General features: G+C 45.3%; 1 protein-coding gene across 9 annotated transcripts in view; it reads right to left on the reverse strand.

Annotated features, from left to right (window-relative positions):
- Positions 1–1,519: 1,519 nt before the first annotated feature.
- Positions 1,520–16,599, reverse strand: part of LOC136588508 (zinc finger protein 585A-like) — a 72,955-nt gene continuing 57,875 nt past the window's right edge. For 4 of the 9 annotated variants that reach the window (XM_066587778.1, XM_066587779.1, XM_066587781.1 and 1 more), the window contains exons 2-10: positions 12,400–12,551; positions 12,108–12,314; positions 11,910–12,033; positions 8,782–8,921; positions 8,318–8,455; positions 7,846–7,951; positions 7,651–7,748; positions 7,359–7,476; positions 1,520–5,896 (exon numbers count right to left, since the gene is read on the reverse strand). In XM_066587778.1, the coding sequence (XP_066443875.1) occupies positions 3,957–5,896; positions 7,359–7,476; positions 7,651–7,748; positions 7,846–7,951; positions 8,318–8,455; positions 8,782–8,921; positions 11,910–12,033; positions 12,108–12,314; positions 12,400–12,507 (2,979 nt within the window). In that variant the 5' untranslated portion in view covers positions 12,508–12,551 and the 3' untranslated portion in view covers positions 1,520–3,956. Of the gene's footprint in view, positions 5,897–7,358; positions 7,477–7,650; positions 7,749–7,845; positions 7,952–8,317; positions 8,456–8,781; positions 8,922–11,909; positions 12,034–12,107; positions 12,319–12,399; positions 12,552–16,599 lie in introns of all 9 variants that reach the window. The other 5 variants (XM_066587785.1, XM_066587783.1, XM_066587782.1 and 2 more) reach the window with 5 other exon arrangements.

Consider the following 16,599-nt stretch of genomic DNA (forward strand, 5'->3'; position numbering starts at 1 on the left):
ATGACAGCAAGTGCAACCACTGAGGCCAACGATATAGGCTGCCAACCATCATGTGTTATAACATAAGTGCTGCCAGCCTATAATTGCCAGGAGTGTTTTATTTAGCTTTTTTTGATACGCTACATTTTCTGCTTTATTTTTTAAACTAGTGAACATCTCGAACGCTCCATGCCAAAACCTGGATGTGGATTTCAGCAAGGAATTTAATGCAGGTTTCACCCCGTCATTTAAAGTGCTGCTAATCACACTGAAAATTCGTCAGTTTTATACTGTTAATTTTTTCAGCATTGTGTGAAAGGGATCTCTCAAAATCCTATGCCGTTTGCTGCTACTGTAATACGCTGCAGCTTTTCTCCTGCCTCAAATCCTCGTCGTATTGGCTGAGAGTAAGCACAGCCTAGGGACTCCTTCACACTGGCGTGGGCGATATCGGGCTGTGGTTCACGGCCCGATATCACGCTCTCCACCACGTGTAAGCCCTGTGGATGAAGGGATTTCCCAGCCGTGGCAGAGGATCGCGGAGTTCTCCCATTGGGGCCGGCGCTGCTGCTACCGCTGATCCCATTGAGGACAATGAGCGATATTGCAGAAAGATATGTCATGCTGCAATGTGTTTCCCACATAGCATTTCCATGCAGAAAAAGATTGCTAATGTGAATGAACCCATTCAAAAGAATGGATTTCATATTTGTGTGAGACGTGTGCGTCAGTGTGAAGGCGCCCCAAGGGTGGCATACTAGCATGTCCATAATATTATGGACTATGAGAGGAAATTACAAGGGAAAAATATAAGAGGTGGAACTACAAATCCCCGCATGCCCATGCTGCCAATATAGGATATTAAAAGACAGACATTACAGGGAGGAGTTATAACAGAACTACAACTCCCAGCATATTCAGGCTGCTATTATAGAATGAGAGTACTACAACTTACAGCTATTTCCTAGATCTCACCCGAAAATCCATCACAGGACGTTCAACCTCCACCTCTTACGAGAACATCACAGGTCCTTCAACCTCCACCACTTGCGATGACATCACAGATCCTTCAACCTCCACCTCTTGCGATGACATCACAGGTCCTTCAACCTCCATCACTTGCGATGACATCACAGATCCTTCAACCTCCACCTCTTGCGATGACATCACAGATCCTTCAACCTCCACCTCTTGCGATGACATCACAGGTCCTTCAACCTCCACCACTTGCGATGACATCACAGGTCCTTCAGCTCCACTACCCAGCACACATCCTAGTGTCGACTGTGGCGCTCTGCCCGGTCCTGATATCAAAGGTTTTTAATCACTTACCATCTACACACCATTACAGGTCTATTCTACTTTTCATGTTTGGCATGTTACCCCCTTTCCGGTAAGTGGGGCTGCCTATGGCAGGAGGATTATCTTGCCTCAGAGATAGGACACCTCATCATAAAGCTTGGCGTTTTTCATTTGCAATAACTTTAAGAGCCATGGGAGTCTTGAAATAACAGAAGAGCAGGAGACACAGGGGGTAAAAAAAGACATTCATTCTCAAGTGTTAGTCACAATATATTTTGTACAAAGTACACGCTTAGCATTATACACAAGGTAATGGGGAGATTAGACTGAGGTATACATTTTTGTAAACCAACCATTTTAATTATAACAAGCAAAAATTGGTGAGATTTGCATGTTTTCCTATTTTCTTTCTATATATAAAATTAAAAAAATTAGGAACTACCAGTTGTACTCTGGTGCCATAATGTAGCCTCCTCTGTGCTAAATGTGTCATTCCAAAATGTTACATTTTGCTGTGGATGGTTAGGTATCTACAGGCTTAGGTCACAAAAATGCTGACATACAAAAGTGTGTAACAATGACACATCATGACACATCCAGAGAGGACAAGTGAAGAGAACGGACTTCGCTTTTCAAAACCATTATGTCGTGCATAACAAAAAAAAAGAGGAAGATTCTCAAAAGGTATAGAACTCCTGCTTTGCTACATAAGTTCTTCCCCTGGGTATGTCACCACTGTTGGCGTTGCGCCAGTGAAGGGGGAACCATGCTGTGTCCGGTGGAGGAGTTCTATGCTCATATATATGGCGCTAATGCTCAATATCAGCCATACTTGGCCGCATCCCAATCCTTATAAAGGGCGTTCTCACAGCAGCAAACAATTATCCCCAGACGCTGGAAGTCTACCACTGTTCCCTCTGTAGGAGGGTGGGTGAATGAATCATAGACTGGTAGAGGTAGAAGGGACCTCCAGGGTCATCGGGTCCAACCCCCTGCTCAGGGCAGGATTCACTAAATCATCCCAGACCAGAATGGGGTCAATAACTTGAGGCAGATGATCAAGAATGTGTGGATAGTTTCTAGAGTTTCTGACGCAGATGGCTCTAGAGACAGTATAGATTTTACTAACTGACTTAAGGACCTACACAAATTTAGGGTCTATATCTTGCCTCTTGAGAGCTCCTTCACATCCCATACCCCCTTCTTATTTTCCTCTTAGGGCCTGTTCACATCAGCATCAGAGGTTCTGTTCAGTATCTCCATTACTACCCTCCAGTAACACAGGATGTAACTTTTCGTGTTTGTCATGTTACCGGAAAGGGGGTAAGTGGGGCTGCCTAAGGCAGAAGAATTATCTTGCCTCACAGATGCGCTGCTGTATGGACCCAGTTATAGTCAATGTAGTCCATTCGGCACCTTTCAGTACTGTATACAGCAAAGTTTAACTTCACTGAACATCTTAAGAACTTTCTGTGCCTCCGTTTATGTGCCCTTTCAATAGCTTTTCAATATCATATGTGATGTTAAAACAACAACTTTTTAATGGCTTACGGAAGTTATCAGTTAAGTTTATTATTATTTTCGGTCTCCATCTTTTGCGGCCAGTAACTTTTTTATTCTTCTGGTCGACGTAGTTGTGCGAGGGCTCATTTTTTGCGGAATGTCCTATAGTTTCCATTGGTACCATTTTCGAATACGTATGACTTTTTGATTGCTTATTACATTTTTTCTTAGGGACAGGGTGACCAAAAAAAGCACATTTCTGGTGTTTTGTTTTTTTTTGGACGACGGGCACCATGCGCAGATTTTTACGGACGGAGTGATAGCAAATATGTATTGTTGTTTTATTATTTAGATTCTTTTATGGTAAATATGCGAAACGTTTTTTTCCCAACTTTTCTAACTTTTTTTATTTTATTTAAATAATTAGTAAAAAACTTTATTGCTCTTATTTTTACATTTTTTTAGTCCTCCTAGGGGACCACAACATGTGATGCTTTGATCGCTCCTGCAGTATGATGTAATGCCATAGAATACTGTGATCTGACATGCAGTCTATCAAACCACCCCATGGGCATGACTTTCAGAAGGCCCCTGGCTGCCATGACACCCGCACGGCTCCCTGCGATCTCATCACGATGGGACTACATAGGACCCCTGAACGATGTTCGGGGGATTTAAATGCTATCAGAATGGGCAGCGGCATTTAAAGGGTTAACAGCCCCGATGAGCCACACGGCTCATCGCAGCTGTTGCTGCCTGGTGTCAGCTGTACAAAACAGCCATCACCCAGGATGTAGGGAGGTCGCCTGCGATCTCTCCTCATACATGTCCTGCATCTGCAGGACGTAAAAACACTATGGGGCCGTTGCTAAGGGGGGGGGGGGGGGGTTAAATCCTTAGATAGGTTTCCTTTATTTTACAAAGCTTAATATGTGGGGGGCTCTCCATAATCATTATTGTTCTCACTGTCTCTGACTCCTTGTCAATTTGATTCAAACACTTTAAGAAAATTTTTATGCAAAAAAAACAGCTTTTTGCCCATAACAAGCTTTTTCCAGAGTACTTAAAAAAATGAACCATGCACTCTAACTGGATGACAAGACGTTTTTCGGTTCTACACATTTAATGAAGGAAGCTCAGCCTTCCCTCTTAGAGTCTATTCACTTTGCTATTCATGTAACAAAAATTTGGCAGTGTAGCTGATCAATGGTAAATGCATCCAATACAGAAACACTGGGAACTTTAGAGACGGTTGAAGATGTATGAATTCTGTAATGTCTAATAAGATCTGATCTCTGGATAAAACATTTCCCACATTCCGAACATGAAAATGGTTTCTCTCCTGTATGAGTTCTCTGATGCATCTCAAGTTGAGATTTACGTGTAAAACATTTCCCACATTCTGGACATGAAAACGGTTTCACTCCTGTGTGAATTTTCTGGTGTTCAACAAGACCCGATTTCATCGTAAAACATTTTCCACATTCTGAACAAGAATATGGTTTTTCACCTGTATGAAATTTTTGATGCTTAACAAGATATGATTTCTGGGTAAAGCATTTCCCACATTCTGCACATAAATATGGCCGCTCATCTAGGTCATTTCTTCGATGAACTTCACCACTCTCATTCTTTGTTAGTTTCCCTCCCGCATGACTTTTCTGATGTCTGACAAGATCCGATTTCTGAATAAAAAATTTACCACATTCTGAACATAAGAACGGCTTCTCTCCCGTGTGACTCCTGTGGTGTATTTCGAGCTGACATTTACGTGTAAAACATTTTCCACATTCTGAACATGAAAACGGTTTCTCACCAGTGTGAGTTTTGTGATGTTCAACAAGAGATTTTTTTTGGGTAAAACACTTTCCACATTCTGAACATGAGAACGGCTTCTCCCCTGTGTGAATTCTCTGATGTCTCTCTAGATGATCTTTTAGCATGAAACGTTTCCCACATTCTGAACATGAAAATGGCTTCTCTCCAGTATGAATTTTCTGATGTTTAACGAGATATGCTTTCTGGGTAAACCCTTTCCCACATTCTGTACATAAAAACGGCCTCTCATCATTGTTAAATCCATGATGTCTCTCAGGGTGGATACATGTATTACCCGTCTCACATTCCATACATGAAGCAGACTTCTCCAGTGTGTGAATTTTCTGATGTTTGACAAGACCCGATTTCTGTGAAAAACACTTTCCACATTCTGGACATGGAAAGGGCTTCTCTCCTGTGTGAGTCCGATGATGTTTCACAAGACCAGATTTCTTAGAAAAACATTTCCCACATTCCAAGCAAGGATACGGCCTTTCTCCTGTGTGAGTTCTTTGATGGTCAAGAAGAACTGATTTCTTGGCAAAACATTTCCCACATTCTAAGCACAAATATGGTTTCTCACCTGTATGAATTCTTTGGTGTTTAAGATATACTGATTTCTTGGTAAAATATTTCTCACATTCTGAACACAGAAACGGATTCTGTTCTGAGTGAACTCTTAGATGTTTAACAAGAACAGATTTCTTTGCAAAAGACTTTGCGCATTCTGAACAGGAGTACGGCCTTTCCTTAATGTGAAACCTCTCATGTTCTACAAGATATGATTTATAAGAAAAAGATTTACCACATTGGCCACAAATAAATGGCCTTTCGCCGGTGTGAACCCGACGATGTCTATAAAGAATGGCTCTGTGTGTAAAACATTTTCCACATGTGGAGCATAAAAAAGGCTTCTCTCCTGTGTGAAATACCTGATGTCCTACAAGATGTGACTTCTGAGTAAACGATTTGCTGCACTTATCACATGTAAATGGTTTCTCACCTGTGTGTGTTCTCTTGTGTCTTACAAGATTGGACTTCTGGGTAAAACATTTTCCACATTCAAAACATGAAAATAGTTTATCACTTCTTAGTTCAGTACTTTGTGTAACATTGGATGAATTTGGTAAAAGGTCAACTTGAAACCAGTGCTCAGAGAAGCGACGTGCAGCGAAACGTCTTGGGGGGACACTTCGGACAATATGGATTTCTTCTGAAAAATGTTGATCGTCTTCAATTTTACAATCTGAAGATAAAAGTAGACGCCCTTCTGACAACTTGCTGTGGTCATCTGCTGGGAATAAAAGCGATTTTATAGTTTTTTTCCCCTAATTTACGTTTAGAATGTGGTATATATTTTAGAATAGCCTAAGCTTTACATATCATACTAAGGACTAGGGTATATGATGAGATGTTAATAACTGATTAATATATATTATACAATGTGTGTCTTGTTTACAAGACATAACCTTTTAAATCTACTACTGTGAAACAGCCTCAGTCTGGCATCCAATAATCCAGAGAGTGTGCAATAATCGGCAATATACTGTGGAGCTTCACAAACTAGAACCAAATGCCCGAGCAGACCGGCCTTTCTCCCTAAGGTTAGAAGCACACACTGTCCCATTCATCTGTACATGTGCTGCAGAAATAACCCCTCCACATGGAATGGATTTGTAATTGCAGCTTTGTAACATATACTTTTTAGAGAAAAATACTTCTTTCTCCACTTATTGGACACCACTTCTCCTTCCACTCAGCCTCCTGGCACTCTCATCAATCTGCCTTGACAGAAGCTGAGATGAGATGTATTATCAGATGCACAAGGGATTAGGGTACAGCTGCAGTCTATGGAAGTCTATGGAGAGGGTAGGGGGAAGCAGCTGCAGAGACACACATGCACTACGGCTGCTTCCAGTAAGTGTTTTACTGTGTTATTCCAGTGATGGAGTAATAGTGGCTCTGCTAGTAGTGCTGTGTTATATGCTGCCTCGCTGTGGGTAATAGACAGAGATAGGATCTATCTGCTAGGAATGGGAGGCATCACAGAAGCTCGCCTCTACAAATACAAAAAGAAATTTCACATAATAATCAGATATAGAGCTATGCCTCAATTACAGCATATTCCAAAAGTTATCTGAAACAGGCCCCTATAAGTGTAACACCCTATAACTTGTGTAGATACAAAACCTTTCTGGCCTTCATTTGAAAAAACGGAAAAGCTTTTGCTTCTAATTTAAAAGTAAAAAAAAAAATCTTGAAATCTGAACTAAAGACTTAACGGTCATAAAAATATCTTTCATATCTCCAGCTGGAAGAGAGGAGCCCAAGCTGGACACGCCTGTTATCCATGATGGTTCATGATGCAAGGGAACAGGCAGCACCACCTTTCATTGATTGGTTCTTCGAGTGCTGCTCAGCCAATCACAATCATGGCATCATAGAGACGGGATTTATGAATCCTGTATCCCAGAAGTGATCTTGTATGAACGGCCGGGGACTGCAGGAACTGCGCTGGAGTTCTGGAGAGCAGCGGGAGGGACTTGGACTGAGCCGGCTAGGTAAGTAAAATAAAATATCCCTGAAAATAAGACCTAGTGACTCTTTTGGGGCAAAAATTAATATAAGACAGAATCTTATTGTCGGGGAAACACAAGACGGTATCTCAAACAAAGATTCTCAGGAGAACACCCAAATTCATGTAAACCACACGGCCCGGTCTTCTGACTATTCAATATTCAGAGATTAGTACTCACCATGGCTAATATCTGTAGGAAATTCCTCCTCCAAGGACTGTAGATCATGCTGGGTATACATCTCATCTTCTTCTTCTCTCTCTACAATTTCAACTTTAAGATCCATTATATCTTCACCCTGATGCAAAATGTGAAAAAAGTAACTTCAATTTAGCCACAAAGTTGAACAGAAGTTGTTTTTTTAAAGCGACAAAGAAAAGATTCCTACTTAAAAACCTGCTCCACTCAAACACAATCAGTATCCAGCAGTGTGAACTGTAACTTGGCTCCAAAGGATATAAGCGCTCTCTACCTGAAGGTCCGGCGGCACAAAGTGACATTCCTCGGGATAATTCTGGGAATATAGCCAGCTGGGATCTCTCTCTGATAGATTCGTTTCCCGGGATTCGTCTGCAGGAGATACACTCAGTGAATGAATACATCCTTTGTTGCTAAACAGACAACGCAGACATGCAGATGAGCCCTAAACCTGTTCTCCTTTACTTACTAGGTGATGTAGAGGGGCAGCGATTCAACAGATCTGTGTGTCCTGCTAAGTAGTCCCACTCCTCCATGGAGAAATAGACAGACACATCTTGACACCTTATAGGAACCTGTCAAAACGATATAGTTATCATCTAGACATGTCTTTCAGGCTAACTTCACACGAGCGTGCGTGATATGGGGCCGTGAATCCCGCTCCCCGCCATGTGAAATCTCCATGGATGAAACGCGTTTTCATGGTTCCTCTGGCGCAGCTGTGAAAGCCGCTGCAGAGGATCACACAGTTTCTACCACTGAAAACTACGGGCGGTGCGAGATCAAGCAGAAAGATAGAACCTGCCGCGATTTGTTTCCCACATCACATCGCAGTGCCATGCAGAAAAAAATATATACAATTGCTTATGTGTATGAGCCCAATCCAAAGAATGGGATTCATATCTGTGTAAGCTTTGTGCGCCGGTGTTATAAGTCCTCACCTCCCCCGTCAGCAGCTCGGTGATCTTGTGGGTGAGCTCCACGATCTTCTGCTTGTCACCTTCATATATCAGAGAACAAGCTCGACGGCCCCGTCCTCCTGACACCTCATCAGATGGATTCTTCACTACCTCAAAGTCCTGAGTATGTAGAAACAGAGATTACATCTCCAGACACTCATCCCCTCACCTAGGTCCCGGTGTGACTAACGATACCGTCATCTAGAACATACAATGGTTGATATACCAGCGAGTCAGCAGACAGGACTGCGGCCGAAGGTGCTTTAATATCTCTCCTTTACTTACAGCAAGACAAGATATTGGCATTTTTCTGTTTTGTTGCTCTAACATCTGATTTATTAATATATTAGACTTTTCTTTTAGATCCACACTCGGCTTCAAGCTGAACTCCAATAACTGCATATGGCACAGTGAGGCCATATGACAATTCCCAGAATCCCCCTCACCTCTCTGGTAAGCAGGTAGATGATGTCCAGGGAAAGTTTTAGCACCCTTTCTGTCATCGCCTCCTTGTAGGCCTCAACGTTTTCTAGGTCGCTCAAGTGGCACGAGGCTTTCTTATGGAGGACATGACCCGGAAAGCCATCTTGAATGAGAAAGGAACAAAAAATTAAAATACTTTAAGTGATACAGAATAGATATCTCTACATGCCCAGATTTACCACACTAGGCATGTGTCTATAGGTGATCGTTGAGGAGGGCATCTGCTAAGGGAAAAAGGAACATAGGAATCAATTACACAGGGTGCGATTTATCCTTGTGTAACCTCTGTCCAGGACAGTCTGATCCACCGACTGACAACGGGGTTTAATGGGTTTGGTCAAATTGACAGTTTTCGGATGAGAAAATAGAGCTAAATGGAATGTAGTTTTTTTGCAGCAACTACAACAGAGTTGGTGGTCCCAGCCCTAACGAGGACAACCCCCAAGAGGGGCAGGGGGGGGCTGTAGAGGGGTTGGGTATTCAGAGAAGCCCAATATCACGCCTCATATTTTTTTAGGAGCAGACATATGATTTTAAAGCCAGACAAGGCTAACGATATGGATTTGTCTAGGAGTGGAGTCTAAGCTGCTGCACAAGAGGTGTCTACATACTTCTAGGATGTGAATCCACGAGTGGAAATATAGTTTTTACTAGTTGTGAACGTAGTTTTGTTACAAACCGTTTTTCATATATTAACCCCTTAACGCTCCAGGATGTAGTTATTTCCTGCAGCGTCAGGATATGTATGAAAAGAGATCGCACGGCGCCCTTCATACAGCACAGGCGCCAGCTGTTTAATACAGCTGACACCTGCGGGCAATAGTTGCAATCAGCCGCGTGGCTGATCAGTGCTATTAACCCTTTAAATGCTGCTGTTAATTCTGACTGCGGCATTTAAATCCCTCAAAGGATGTTCGGAGGTTCTGTACGGCCCCCCGCGTAAGATCGCAGGGAGCTGTACAGGTGTCATGGCAGCCAGGGGCCTTCTGAAAGGCCCCAGGGCTGCCTTAGCAAACTGCCTAGCAAGTCGTCCCCGTGGGGTGGCCTGATAGTACTGTGATCTGACAGGCAATCTATGTATTGCTATGGCATTACATCATACTGCAGGAGCGATCAAAGCATAGCTGGTTGTGGTCCCCTGAGAAGGAGGGGGGGGGGGGCTAAAAATAAAAAAGTAAAAACAAGATTAATAAAGTTTTACTAATTGTAAAAACAACCCCCCCCCAAAAAAAAAGTAATGAAAAGTTTAAAATCACACACTTTTGCCATATCTATAAGAAAAAATCTAAAACATAAAAAATACATAATTTGGTATCGCCACGTCTGTAAAAGTCTGATCTGTCAGAGTAGTGAACGTCGCCCAAAAAAAAAAATTAAGAACGCCAGAAAAGCACCTTTTCGGCCACCCTGCCTCCCAGAAAAAAATGCACTAAAAAGCGATCAAAAAGTTGTATGTATTTATTTTCAAAATGGTACTAACAAACTACAGGACATCCTGCCAAAAATAAGCCCTCGCAGAACTATGTAAAAAGTTATTGTGCGCAGAAGATGCCGCCAGAAAATAAAAAATTTAGTGTCTTTGAAAAAAATAATAGTACAGTAAAAAATAATAACTATACAGGTTTGGTATCGTAGTTAACTTTATTGTACGGGTCGGTACGCTATCATGTCGGTTTTGTTGCAGTTTGTGAACCGTAGAAACAGAACGCACTGAAAGATGGTGGAATGTCGTTTTTTTTCTTCATTTTACTCCATTTAATTTTTTTTACGTTTTTCAGTACATTATACGGTATATTAAATAGCACCAGTGAAAAATACAACCCGTCCCGCAAAAAAACAAGCCCTCCTACAGCAATTATTTTAAAAGGAAGGGGGGGGGGGGAATGGAATAAAAAAGATGCATAATTAAGGGGTTCAGATACAACTATGGTATGCGAATTTATCCCTTTAAAGACCTTCCTACCTCGTATCCACATGATTTATTACTAAAAGGCTGCAGATTTGTGGCAAGAAGAGCCTCGACTATCGACTTGTTTACAAGATAGGAAGAGGAAAACCTGGCTGAGAATCAAAGGCTCCTATAAATGCGGCTTAAGTCGGTATATGTTTATGTCTCGTCACACTGAATGCGTCTTTAAGATGAAGGGTTTTATCAGCAGAGTTGCTGCAGTACCCCGGGTGGACCGATCGCAAACAAGCAGAGCAGTCAGCAGCTTGGATCATTCAGTTTATTGTTTACTTCTTTGAAAATGTCCATCCTGCAACTAGGAATTTCAGTTAGTGATTGCAGGTGACCGTTCGGTTGCCGAGGGGTGCAGATAACATTGATTTCCATTAAGGCCTGAACAGCACCAATGCTTTCTGACGTTTCCAGCAGCGGGTCTTTTCTTTTGCTGGTTCCTCCTTATTCTAGCATTGTGGGAATACAGCAGATCTGGATGTTTTACTCTTACTGGATCTACTTGTAGTGACTGAACATATGGCTTCTGTAATCAGATAATGGGGGTAGTTAGCCCTTTCCAATCTACTTCCAATAATAAGGATAAGAGCAGCACAACCAATCATCCAGAAAATATCCTGCTTTATTTTAATGCATACACAGTAAAGGGCAGCAACGTTTCAGCTCCAAAGAGCCTTTTTCAAGCTTGGATTAAAATAAAGCAGGATATTTTCTGGACGATTGGTTGTGCTGCTCTTATCCTTATTATTGGAAATGGACTGTGTGGTTCTGGCAGCTTTGGAACCTGGTGAGCTTGCAGCCTTTCCTGCCCACACCTCGCACCTGCCTATGGTTTATTTTTGCTGGGTGCTGCTGCACCACTATACTTTTGCACTTTCCAATCTACTGTCTGACATCTGAAGACATTATGATTTAAGGCTGTACAGCTCGGATGTTGGAAGACGTCCGTCGGGGGTCTCTTACTGTATATTGCCAGCCTCTCTGCTGTCGAAGCCTATCCAACGTATCACCTCATGCAATACTGGCTTTAGCCAGCAGATAGCGCCATTGTATAACGGCAGAAAAAGAGTAAGCCCCCTAGGAAACCAGGATGCAAATGGGATTGGAAAGGGTTAATGAGTTACATCTTACCCGGTAACGTCAGGGGCCGGTGGTCCGCCATCATGACATCCTTGTACATTTCCTTGTGTCCTTCTAGGTACTCCCACTCCTCCATGGAGAAGAAGACTGCCACATCCTGACACCTTATAGGAACCTGATACAATAACAGTCATCATCCACACCTCCCTTGTGTTACTCTATAATGTCCCCCATCCCCGCAGCGCTCACCTCTCCGGTCAGCAGCTCCATCATGTCGTTGGTGAGGTCCAGTATCTCCTGCGTTTTGGTTCCATCATGCATCAAGGAGTGACCTGGAGGCTCCGAGATACGTCCGTCTGTCCTGGTGTCCTTTCCTGACGCACAAGGATGGCCGATAGACGTCACAGACTCCCCAGCTGTCATCCTCACTACTGTGTAATCCTGTATACGGAAATACTAACTGCATGTATTCACAGGACCACAAAATCTAATCCAAGCGTCGCTGAAGAACAGAGGGATGTCATGTAGCGTAACTCCTCACCTCTCCAATCAGAAGGCAGATGATGTCACGAGTGAGGTTGTAGACACTTCTGAATATCCTGCGTTGGCCCATGCCCGTCCTTCGGGGGGTGCTCAGGCAGAGGACCATGTCTTGTAGGGAGACAATAAAACTTCAGCATAGATGTGCCTTTACTGTAGGAACAGAAGTGCAATAACAAGTGATTACATACCAGGACCTGCGAGTCTTTGGGTCAGCAAGTCAACTGCATAGCTTTGTAGCCACAGCCCCACTGACTGTTGTCCGCACTCTCCCAGCATTCCCCTTTTACCGTCCTGTTAAGCTTTGTGTCTCAGCACTTAGGATCCGGCAGGGGGGGGGGGGGGGGCCTCTACTGCTCGCGGGCAATCAAATCTGACATCTGGCCCATTTAAATCACCTCTCTGTGCCTAATTTGGCTCTTTATTAACTCCAACCCCTGGCTGGAGTAGAGCAACAGAGGAAGTGATGCATGGGCGATATAAGGAGTAATCGGGTATGTGTCGTCTTCTGAGGATTGTTGCCAGCCATCAAATTGTGGTAAGACAGTTGGACCTGCGTTTGTAAGTTGTTGGCTGTCTTGTGTGATTCTGCTTGCCAAGCTTATCAGAATGGATGGATGTCCCCTCTGTTTGTGTCGTGTGGAAGGAGGGGGATATTAAGGTTATACGTTGACAGTGAAATCTGCTGTGTGGCTCTAGTACTAGACAGGGTGAATGCGTCCTCACACATACGATGAATTCTAGAGGGAGGGGCTGTCAGCCTCAGAGAGCTGGAGGAGAATCTGTGACGGCTTTCAGTAGTTTATCCCTCACTGGTGCAATGAACGGACAAATAAAACCATCTAAAGCTTTCAGTATTGGGGGGCTGGTTAATCAAACTAATGCAATTCAAGCTTAAAGGGGTTGTCCCGCCGCCCAAACTGATTTTTTTTCCCCATGAATGCCCTGTAGAGTAGAAGCATCACACACTACAGCTTTACACAAAAAACGATATTCTGCTCCCCTTTTTATTCCTTTTCTTCCCCTTATAAAGCTGGCCTTAAGGATTTTTCAAAGATGGCGCCGCTGGGTAGTTCCCATGATGCACTGCTGCCTCTCTCTCCTCAGTGTGCGCTCTCCAGTCACATGACTGGAGGACCGGCGTCATAATGGAGACGCACGCTTCACTGCTTTGAATGGAGCCGGCAGCCGTCCGGCCCCATTCAGAGCAATGAGAGGGCAGGGAGAGCAGTGCGATCTCCTGCTACTGCGGTGACAGCTGTAGCAGGAGATTCCTTCCTCTCCCCAGCATGTCCCCTCGTCACTGGACACTGTGACAGCCCTGTCACATCATTGTCACATCATTGTCCCAGTGTCCAGTAATGAGGGGACATGCTGAGGAGATGAAGGAATCTCCTGCTACAGCTGTCAGAGCTGTAGGAGCAGATCGTGATCTCTAGCAGTACTTTCAATGGCAGAGGATCACGATCTCCTGCTGTGACAGCTGTTAGCAGTAGATTCCTTCCTCTCCCCAGCGTGTTCCCTCATCACTGAACACTGACAGCCCTGTCCCATCATTGTCCCATCATTGTCCCATCATTGTCCCATCATTGTCCCATCATTGTCCCAGTGTCCAGTGATGAGGGGACATGCGGGGAGATGAAGGAATCTCCTGTACAGCTGTCAGAGCAGGAGATCGTGATCCTCTGCCATTGAAAGTGAAAGTAGCACCAAACATGCCCTACACGCCCCCCCCCCTCACAGTGCCGCCACACAGTGCACCCCAGACAATGACCCCCCCCCCCCACAGTACACCCCCTCAGTGCCCCCAACACACACGCCCCCCCCCCCCACACACAGTGTCACCCCCCCTACAGTGCACCCCTCCAGTGACCCTCCAGTGTCCCCCCCCAACCCCACGGCGACAGCTCTACGTGACAGCACACAGCGCCTAGTCTACGTGACAGCACACAGCGCCAAGTCTACGTGACAGCACACAGCGCCAAGTCTACGTGACAGCACACAGCGCCAAGTCTACGTGACAGCACACAGCGCCAAGTCTACGTGACAGCACACAGCGCCAAGTCTACGTGACAGCACACAGCGCCAAGTCTACGTGACAGCACACAGCGCCAAGTCTACGTGACAGCACACAGCGCCAAGTCTACGTGACAGCACACAGCGCCAAGTCTACGTGACAGCACACAGCGCCAAGTCTACGTGACAGCACACAGCGCCAAGTCTACGTGACAGCACACAGCGCCAAGTCTACGTGACAGCACACAGCGCCAAGTCTACGTGACAGCACACAGCGCCAAGTCTACGTGACAGCACACAGCGCCAAGTCTACGTGACAGCACACAGCGCCAAGTCTACGTGACAGCACACAGCGCCAAGTCTACGTGACAGCACACAGCGCCAAGTCTACGTGACAGCACACAGCGCCAAGTCTACGTGACAGCACACAGCGCCAAGTCTACGTGACAGCACACAGCGCCAAGTCTACGTGACAGCACACAGCGCCAAGTCTACGTGACAGCACACAGCGCCAAGTCTACGTGACAGCACACAGCGCCAAGTCTACGTGACAGCACACAGCGCCAAGTCTACGTGACAGCACACAGCGCCAAGTCTACGTGACAGCACACAGCGCCAAGTCTACGTGACAGCACACAGCGACAAGTCTACGTGACAGCACACAGCGACAAGTCTACGTGACAGCACACAGCGACAAGTCTACGTGACAGCAAACAGCGACAAGTCTACGTGACAGCAAACAGCGACAAGTCTACGTGACAGCACAGCGAAAAGTCTACGTGACAGCACAGCGAAAAGTCTATGTGACAGCAAACAGCACAGCGAAAAGTCTATGTGACAGCAAACAGCACAGCGAAAAGTCTATGTGACAGCAAACAGCACAGCGAAAAGTCTATGTGACAGCAAACAGCACAGCGACAAGTCTATGTGACAGCAAACAGCACAGCGACAAGTCTATGTGACAGCAAACAGCACAGCGACAAGTCTATGTGACAGCAAACAGCACAGCGACAAGTCTATGTGACAGCACACCCCACAGCGACAAGTCTATGTGACAGCACACCCCACAGCGACAAGTCTATGTGACAGCACACCCCACAGCGACAAGTCTATGTGACAGCACACCCCACAGCGACAAGTCTATGTGACAGCACACCCCACAGCGACAAGTCTATGTGACAGCACACCCCACAGCGACAAGTCTATGTGACAGCACACCCCACAGCGACAAGTCTATGTGACAGCACACCCCACAGCGACAAGTCTATGTGACAGCACACCCCACAGCGACAAGTCTATGTGACAGCACACCCCACAGCGACAAGTCTATGTGACAGCACACCCCACAGCGACAAGTCTATGTGACAGCACACCCCACAGCGACAAGTCTATGTGACAGCACACCCCACAGCGACAAGTCTATGTGACAGCACACCCCACAGCGACAAGTCTATGTGACAGCACACCCCACAGCGACAAGTCTATGTGACAGCACACTCCACAGCGACAAGTCTATGTGACAGCACACTCCACAGCGACAAGTCTATGTGACAGCACACCCCACAGCGACAAGTCTATGTGACAGCACACTCCACCACGACAAGTCTATGTGACAGCACCCCCCACCCCCGCAAGAACTTATCTACAATAACTTTCTTCTGTTCGGCCTTATTAGTATAGGTGACTAATGTTTTGCTGGCACCTTGTGAGCTTTTTGTGAATTAGCAGTATTCGCTTATGTGCCAAAGCAATTTCTGCTCTTATATATAATATACTTCATGTATAGGCACCCTTGGTTGGCGTGCTCCATTGTTTTCTATTACGGAGGCGCCATTTTGTGGTTGGCCACGCTTATTCTAATCCCAGAAATGCCTTTATGCATGACTAGTTCCTGATAGGGCCAGCGCCATATAGTGGATGGGCAAGACGCTGATCGGCAGTGTTACTGTGGTTGGCTGTGACGCGATACGCACCAGGTGACGTGCTAAGTGACATCCCGAGTCCCGCACCCCCCCCCTCTAAGCGACATCCCGAGTCCCGCACCCCCCCCCCCCCCCCTTCTAAGCGACATCCCGAGTCCCGCACCCCCCCCCCCCCCGTGCTAAGTGACAGCCCGCCCGACTCCCGCAGGGACCTGACCAGCCAGCTACCAGCTACAGCGCCTACGGGACTGTTAGGGGAAGAG

The sequence above is a fragment of the Eleutherodactylus coqui genome, chromosome 13, assembly GCF_035609145.1.
Source record: "Eleutherodactylus coqui strain aEleCoq1 chromosome 13, aEleCoq1.hap1, whole genome shotgun sequence".
Taxonomy (NCBI): domain Eukaryota; kingdom Metazoa; phylum Chordata; class Amphibia; order Anura; family Eleutherodactylidae; genus Eleutherodactylus; species Eleutherodactylus coqui.